This window comes from Borostomias antarcticus (assembly GCF_949987555.1).
Source record: "Borostomias antarcticus genome assembly, chromosome: 11".
Taxonomy (NCBI): Eukaryota; Metazoa; Chordata; class Actinopteri; order Stomiiformes; family Stomiidae; genus Borostomias; species Borostomias antarcticus.
The window spans coordinates 17451753-17460838 of record NC_140244.1 but is presented as its reverse complement, the minus strand read 5'-3'; the positions used below and the strand labels follow the sequence as shown (position 1 = coordinate 17460838).

The following is a 9086-nucleotide window of genomic DNA, read 5'->3' as shown; positions in this document are numbered from 1 at the left end:
GAGAAGGAACAACGCTACCATAGCTATTCTGATGACACCCAGCTCTGCATATCTAATACCCCTCAATTACAGCTCAGTTTGATAGAATGTATATAGAATGTATTGCTCATCAGGAAAAGGTAACTAACTCATCAGGAAAAGTAGAGTCTGCACACCAGAAATAAGGTGACGTTTCGGGCTACAAGCCCTTCTGCAGACCGCTTGTAGCCTCAAACGTCACCTTGGTGTCAATAAAAAATCCTGGGAGCATATTTCTGGTAAGCAGACTCTACTTTTCCTGATGAGTTAGTTTTTCTCTCTAGCACCCAGTTTTAAACATTTTGGATCTGCTTACCTCTGTCCATTTTCTATAGAATGTATTGCTGACAAATGTGTGGATGGCACAGAACTACCTCCAGTTAAACCAGGACAAAACTGAAGTATTGATCATTGGAGAAAAAGGTGAAAGAGGGACTCGGTGCACTTAAAATCACTGTCACTGAATACCAAATGCTAGGCCAGAAGCTTAGTTGTTGTGCTGGTCCCTGACCTTAGCTTTGAGGCGGCAACCGATATAAAGAATGTGACAAGGACCTCATTTTATCACCTAAGAAACATTGCCAAGGTGAAACCTTGAGGACTTATACATGCTAGCAGGTTGGATTATTGTAACGGCTCTCCTGTCTGTCTTACCCAAAAAAGTGCTTAGTCAACTCCAACTGATTCAAAATGCTGCAGCACATGTTCTTAAGACCAGAAGGACGATTCGCATCACACATGTTTTAAAATCACAACACTAGCTACCAGTCAGCTTTAGAATAGATTTTAAGTTCTATTTCATTCCGCCCGACAGAGCTAGCTCCTATTGACTTGTTATGCTCAGCGCATGGCTACGGTCCAAACTGCCCCCCAGTTGTTGGTTTGTCACAACCCGGGGAAGTGCTATCCTGCTATCCAAACAACATCTCTCCCAGTGGATTTGTGAGGGCATCTCCAAGTCGTATGAGACTGCAGGTCACCCTCTGCCTGGGGGCTGTTGGGGCACACTCTACGAGGGGCGTGGCCACGTTGGTCTCCCTGTTCAATGGTGTGTCTGTGGAGGACGTGTGCGACGGCGACTTGGTCGTCACCGTCTCCTTTTGTCAGTTATTATCTTTTATCCATGTCATCTGTTTCTGTGGCGTTGTTTCTGCTGGGCATACAGTAGCCACCAGCGGGAGTCAGCATTAGACATGATGTTCCAAAGCAGGACCGACTGGTGAGTGGCGGTCCGCTTCTGTCCCATTGGGGCTGGGAGACGTTCGGACGGGTTGTGTTACGGTGTAACCGCTTCCAGTCCGGCGCTCCCCTCACGTACCTCTCCGTGCCCTCGGCTGAGATAAGCCGAGTGTGGCAGGTAGGGGCCAGTGCTTGGGTTGGGCCAACATTGTGTATGATCTCACCATGGAGCACAGGCTTGTGTCCTGGCTGGCCAATTTTGTTAACGGGTCCAGCAAGAGTGTATGGTGCGCCGCTTATGCCAATAGGAGCTAGCCCTGTGGGGCGGAGCTTTACAAAATAGAATGACGGTTACGTATTGTAACCCTAGTTCTATGAGTGAAGCAGAGCCCCACAAGGCGCAGACTTTGCTGAACCCACAGTCGGCTTGCTGAAAGTTTCGGCTAGGAGCAGAAGTGCAGGCGAAGCCCGCTTCTACAGTGGTGCACCGGACCTGGTTGGACTCAGGTGCGTGTATGGGTTTTTATTCTTCAGTCAAAAGTAGCTGGCTAGGTTTCACAAGCCAATAGGAGCTAGCCCTGTGGGGCTCCACTCCACTCATAGAACTAGAGTTACAATACGTAACCATCGATTATTTTATTAGTCTATAAATCCATTCATAAAGATGCACTTAAATCCATGTCAGACAGGATTATACAATATACTAGGTGTATATTTTAAAATATACACCTAGTAGGTCCCTCAGGTCCTCGGGCACTGAGCTTGTAATGGTTCCTAGAGGTCAGGACTAAGAGACCAGGACTAAGAGACCAGGACTAAGAGACCAGGACTAAGAGACCAGGACTAAGAGGCCAGGACTAAGAGGCCAGGACTAAGAGGCCAGGACTAAGAGGCCAGGACTAAGAGGCCAGGACTAAGAGGCCAGGACTAAGAGGCCAGGACTAAGAGGCCAGGACTAAGAGGTCAGGACTAAGAGGCCAGGACTAAGAGGCCAGGACTAAGAGGCCAGGACTAAGAGGCCAGGACTAAGAGACCAGGACTAAGTGTATTCTGTTTTTATTGTTTTTTAATTCTTTATTTTTTTTAATTATTAAAAAAACATTTTGATTTAATTGTTTCTTCTAAATCTATTCATTGTGTTTACATGATTTATGTTTTTATCCATCTCTTATGTAAAGCATAAAGCACATTCATACAAAGCATTTCTATGAATTGTGCTATAGAAATAAAATTGCAATGACATTGTCTCTCTCTCCCCTTCTCTGTTTCTCTCACTGTCTGTCTCTCTCTATGTCCCTGTCTCTCTCTCTGTGTCTCTCTATGTCCCTGTCCCTGTCTCTCTCACTGTCTCTGTCTTTCTATGTCCCTGTCGCTCTGTCTCTCACCGTCTCTGTCTCTCTCTATGTCCCTGTCTCTCTCTATGTCCCTGTCGCTCTGTCTCTCACTGTCTCTGTCTCTCTCTATGTCCCTGTCTCTCTCTGTCCCTGTCACCTTGTCTCTCACTGTCTTTGTATCTCTGTGCCTCTCTCTCTGTCTCTCTCACTGTCCATGTCTCTCTCCCTGTCCCTGTTTCTCTTTCTCTCTCCTTGTCTCTGTCCCTGTCTCCCACTGTCTCTCCCTGTCTCTCTGACTGTCCCTGTCTCTCTCCCTGTCCCTGTCTCTCTTTCTCTCTCTCTCTCTCTCTCTCTCTCTCTCTCTCTCTCTCTCTCTCTCTCACTGTCTCTCTGTCCCTATCTCTCTCCCTGTCTCTCTCCCTGTCTGTCTCTGTCCCACCCCTCTCCTTTCCTCTTCTCTCTCCTAACTCACTCTGCCTCGTTCCTCTCCCCCCTGCACACGCTGTCACTGACCTGTCACTCAAACACGTAGCTGGACCTTCTACTTCCTGTAAGCCCACCTGCTCCTCCAGGTCATTTCAAGTAAATGGACCTAGAGGCTGGTCTGGTCTGGTCTTATCCAGACTAGTCTGGTCTGCTGCTGGTCTGTCTTGGTGTAGACAGACAAGGCTGTCTGTGGCTGAGTGATGGGAGGTTAGTATCACTCCACTGAGTGATGAGGTCAGGACAGTCCTCTAAGGTCGGGGAATGCTAAGTAGGCTGGGCAAAAGCGCAATGGATTCTGGGGGATTATTGGGGATGAGGAGAGGGATTCTAGACAATGAGCCTGTCTCTCTGTTTATAGTGATGGTGTGTGGCCATACAGGGTGAAAGTGCAGATCTTTCTGCCCTACGTTCAGATGAGGTCATTATTAGGGTGAAAGGTGAATGTTGTTTTTCAGGCACTGGTATTACATTGTAGCTGTGTTGTTAGTTGAAGGTTGCACCGGTTAACAAATGGTAAATGGACTGCACTTATATAGCGCTTTTCCACCTTAGCGGCACTCAAAGCGCTTTACAATGGCCCCTCATTCACCCACTCACACACCAATGGCGGGAGCTGCCATGCAAGGTGCTAACCTGCTCATTGGGAGCAATTTGGGGTTAGGTGTCTTGCTCAAGGACACTTCGACATGTGGACAGTTGGAGCTGGGATTCGAACCACTGACCCTTCGATCATCGTAGGAACCCGCTCAACTGAGCTACAGCCGCCCCTTGACCATACTAGGCCCGGTGTCGTTCGTCTAGGAGATGACATCACAGCGATGACCACGTGTTTGTGTGTGTGTTGTGTGTGTGTGTTTTGCAGGTGCCCGGTGCGACCTCGTGCAGGTAATGCCCCTGGCGGTCCGAGGGAGACAATGTGTGACAAGGAGATCTCATGGGAGAGGAGGCGCAGGGAGCCCCACCCCACCATCGAGGAGGAGGAGGAGAATGATGGAGACGATGAAGATGAGCTAGTGCCAGGTGAGAGCCATCATGTGGCTGGACTCATGTCATGATTTACCAAGGGTGTCTTTTCCCGGCCAAACAAGCTTTTGCTAGGACTACATAAAAGCATGTGATTACAAAAAGAGGTAGCACTTCAACAAAATAGCTCTTCAAGTTAGAGTGCTAAAACCAAACTCGTAATATGATTGAAAAAGCTTGCAAACATTGCAATGGTAGCACATCTCAGTTATTCAATTCAAGGAGGACAAAATCGACGTATCGACGAGAGCGTACTGTATACGCTCTGATGAAGGCTGATTGCCGAAACGCGTTAGCGTTTCTTTCTATGATGTGAGCCAATATTAACATGTGAAAAGTGAGTATTTTGTCCTCCTTGAATTGAATAACTGAGATGTGCTACCATTGCCATGTTTGCAAGCTTTTTCAATCATAAAAGCATGTGCTCTGTGTCCGAGACGTGTTTAATGAATGAATGTTTGTTTGAAAGGCAATGCATATATTACTGGCAGAGAATGTACACAGTATGCTACTCTGAGGCATCTCATTATAATTGGATTTGTTCAGTTATTCAGAAGTAAAATAATCAGGTGGACAGTCTCTATACCAAAAGTGTAGCCTATATTTCCTCAAAACATGCCACATGCTCTAGCACACACATTATACAGTATTAGGCTATAATGTAGAGAGAGATCCATTTATTTCATAACAACCAAGGCATTCGCCTCATGAAAAGTGTTCTGTGCCCAAAAGTGTTCCGTTTACTAATCAAGAGTTTATTTTTTATTTTTTTATTTTAAATGCATCTTCCTACTGACTTTCCTCTGGTGGTGCCTAAAGCTGGCTGGAAGTACATTGGTGCATACTTAACAGCAGTTGTCATCTCAAATAAATAGATAAATAGCTTAGCTTAGCCTTTACAATCTCAATCATATCGTTTGTAATTGTTTTGATCCATATAACCTTATAATTGACTGGCTAAAGTTATTGCTTGCATCTTGGAAAAATCACAGGGACATTCACACCTTGTAACTAGACCAGGTCAAGCCTGGTTTATGGGCTGGGGCTGGCTTGTTTCTCTTCAGGACTTGTTAGTCGGACAGAACGAGCTAGCGATGCCATCGAAATAGCTGTGACATGAAATCTAATGTCTGCTAAATTAAGATAGGTCTTGTCACCTGAACACATCAGTTCCAATGCTTCAAATGCTAATCCAGCACAGTAAGACCGTGATAGCCAGCTAGCAGCAGCTTCCATAACCTCTAACAGTCGCTGTCTAAGGCAGTTAGCTAATGCTACACTGATGATTCCTGTAAGTAGTGCCTAGTGGCCTATAGGACAGAAGCCTATCTCCTGATTCCTTAGCGTGAGGCAGCTTGATGTACAAGTACACCCCCTGAACATGACGCTAGTATGTCGCAGGGATTTACCCCCAATCCAAGCCTTGATGCTGAGTAGAGGCATTTTTTAAATAGTCTTTGGTATGATTTGGCCAGGGATCGAACCCCTAACCTCCCAATCTCAGGGTGGACACTCTAACCACAAGGCCACTGCGCTGGTCAATATATTTTGCTGCTGTTGGTTCGACTTCTGTTTCTTGTCCCTCGTTCAGGCATTCACGGCATGCTAGTGCTTGCGCAATCCAACCGAATTAGCTAGCATTCAAAGTAAACACTTAAACACTCCACAGTGCACCCAAATCAAAAGTGAGGACAGTCTGCATCATTTTTTAAGTCTAATTATCATTGAATCATTCATTTATCTGGTGATCCTTGCTTGTTTGGAGTGTTTATAAGTGAGTTTTCTTTGAATGCTAGCTAATTCAGTTTGATTGTGCTAGCATTAGCATGCCGTGAGCGCCCAAACGAGGGACAGCATGGAATCAACTGAAAATTTTCTCCATCAATCAATTACATTATGGGTACTCCTAAATGAGGCTCTATGTCCAAAATTCTGAACTATCCCTTTAATAGAAAATACCAGCAAAACTATTGTTTATAAGTTACTTTACAATATATTATGTAAATTGTGTGTGGAATTACCAATGTGCCCATGTTGATATTTAAATAGAAATGCCACTGCATGTACAGCATACAATACTAAAATGGACACCTCCCATGAATGCTACACCTACTTCGAGGCGAACGCAGGTTTAGGTGGCCCACATTCCAAAATGCCTGTTGTGCTCATCTTTGCCCATAGCGCAAGTGGCATTGATGCGGGTCTCTCACTCTCTCTCTCCTTTTCCCTCTCTCTCTCCTTCTCTCTCTCCTCTCCTGCTGCCAACACACCTTACATAACTGGATGACACCCATTCCTTAAAGGGGTAGTTCAGAATTTTGGACATAGAGCCTCATTTACGACTTACCCATAACGGTGTTGATTGATGGAGAACATTTTCAGCTGATTCCATGCTCTCTTGGTCCGGCGTTAGCGGCATGCTAATGCTAACACAGTTGTACTGAAATGTCTGCATTCAAAGAAAACTCACTTAAAGGAGAATTCAAGTCTATGATTTTGTAGCCTCTAAACACATGTAATATGTTTACAGAAAATCTGAAAGTGTCATTATTTTTTGTGATGAGTTCAATAAGCTGAATGTGGTGGTTACAGACGCGGTTATTTTGAAAGACTCAATTAACCAGCATGCATTGCGTGAAACTGAGCTATCGGGAGGAGGAGAATGGAGTCAGAATTCAGCAGAACAACAGCATTAGCCATCATCATCTCTCGAGCAAACATTTGTCAGGCCCTGTATCTAGCTGTATTTGCTATTTGTGGAATGCTAAAATACTATGCAATTTGTGGAATCAAGGATTCACTTGCACCGGTGGGAGTGAGTTTCCATCAGTTGCCAGAACGCAGCAAAAAGTCCAAAGAACTCAGGTAAATTAAACATCGGTTGTCATCTTTTGTGTGAGTGTGTGCGATCGCATATTTTTCGTTTTGTTGAACTAACTTCATAGAGTAGTCTAGAGCTAGAGGGTTAGCATGGTGCACTCGAGTCCCTGTTCTCCTAGATGTTTTGTTGTTGTCCTCGTTATTTTGCTTACGGGGATTTGTCGACGTGTTTCGACACGGCAAAGCCCCGGGAGTCCAGATTTCATGAACATGCTTTGTTTACATGGAGCAACAATAACCAAGGAAACCAAATTTTTCTTTATTGTTTTGTGGGTGTCTAGTTGTTGAGCCCAATGTTGTTCTAGGGTGGGATTCTCCTTTAAACACTCCACAGTGCACCCAAATCAAACCAAATATGAGGACAGTCTGCTGGGGGCTCATTTGAGATTTCTGAAGTCCATCTATAATTGAACCCTTCGTTTGTTTGGACGTACGGTACATGGCTCTCTTTGTAAATAGAGGCAGAGCAATATGTAACTACAGGGTTCTTTCACATCCTGGAAAACAGGTGAGCAATGTCCAGTCATGGAAAACACATGGAAAATGAGAGAAAAAGTAAAATGTCCTGGGAAATCATGTCTTGTCCTGGAAAATTAGTTCAACATTGTCTTATTTTTCTTTAGCTGAGAATGAGCTACTAGGCAATCTACCAGAGCTCCCCAAGACGGATAACATTGCCATCTGAAAGGGCTGAGTTATGAGAACATTCAAATGGTAGTTTGTGGATGAGAGTATTTGGAATAGCAAATATAAATATTAGTCACACAAAAAGGCAGTGACTATTCTTATAGCGTGTTTTTGTATTGATTCAATGTAGTGGCGTGCCGCCGTAAGAATAGCGGGCTATTCTTACGGCCGTTGTCTATTAACCATCAATTTCAAGCATTTTATCCATAAATACCTAGGTTTTGGAGATAACTTGTCAGTAGGAGCATCTCCATGTCCATCAGGCCATTGATTGTGACCGGATGATTAAATCCTGACTCCTCCCCTTCTGCTATCTGTGTTACTCTTTTCAAAAGACCCCTTCACTACATGAAACAACAACAAGCAACTAGTCTCACATAGCCAGACCTATCTCCACACTTCCCTTTACGCTGTGCCAGCGCTGGAGAAAGGTCTGGCAGGACTCATTACCGTTCGGGGATGCGGGGTAAAAACTATCGTCTTCGGCGGAGCAGTTGCTAGGCTGTTGTTTTTTCATGTAGTCTGGGAGAATCTCCCATCGCCACTGATTGGCCGACCACATGAACCAGGCAGTAATAAATTAATGACAAAACCTATCCCCAAAACCTACGTCGTTGAGTCAGACTAGGTTTGGCTATGTGAGACGGGGGTTAGGGTTGGGTTTAGGACATCGTAGGAATAGTGAGCATGTCTATTCTTACAGCGGTGGTAAGAGTAAACTGTGCCCCCCACCCAAAAATGCATTTTCACGCACACTTTTTTGCGAGTGCATGAAGGATGTCCTGGAAAAGTCCTGGAAAATGATCTCTAGTAAAGACTGGGGACCCTGAACTAGCCAGCACAACAATGAACAGAAGAGCAAACTATTCTCTTACTATCAACACAACAAGTTCGAAAGATACAGTATATGTCTAACTTTGATGAGGAGTTTAGTTTATCTGGCGATCCTTACTTGTTTGGAGTGTTAAAGTGAGTTTTCTTTGAGCGCTAGCTAATTCGGTTCAATTGTGCTAGCATTAGCATGTCGTGAACGCCCAAACAAGGGACAGCATGGAGTCAGCTGAACAACAACATTGAGCCCTAAATGATGCTCTATGTCCAAAATTCATAACTACCCCTTTAAACATAACTACTGTACCCCTTTAAACATACTCTCAAGAAGGAGTGAAGGAGAGGGCAGTTCAATTTCAGATTAATATACAGCTTTATTGATCTACATACATACACATATCTCTTGCACACTCAAATAGCAATATTTATAAACATGAGTATTGATCTGGTTACAGTGCTAGGTGTTACTACCTTCACAGGTAATGTAAAGAGGCTTCCTAGAGGTCAGGAAAAAAGTTCTTCCCAGCTACGCTCTCAAAACTGCATCCTGCTGACTGTACCTAAGACAAGGACAGAGTTTGGCAAGAAAGCTTTCCAGGTGTCTGCCCCTTTGGCCTGGAATGAACTCCAATGTTCTTTGAATGTGCA

The 9086-nt window shown here is 44.6% G+C and overlaps 1 protein-coding gene across 1 annotated transcript in view; it reads left to right on the top strand.

Annotated features, from left to right (window-relative positions):
* Positions 1-981: 981 nt before the first annotated feature.
* LOC311315440 (helicase ARIP4-like) overlaps positions 982-9086 on the top strand; it is a gene marked incomplete at both ends in the record, with an annotated part of 31370 nt that continues 23265 nt past the window's right edge. Inside the window, 2 exons of the mRNA XM_084446110.1 lie at positions 982-1120; positions 3903-4037. Of these exons, the coding sequence (XP_084302236.1) occupies positions 982-1120; positions 3903-4037 (274 nt within the window). The remainder of the gene's footprint in view (positions 1121-3902; positions 4038-9086) is intronic.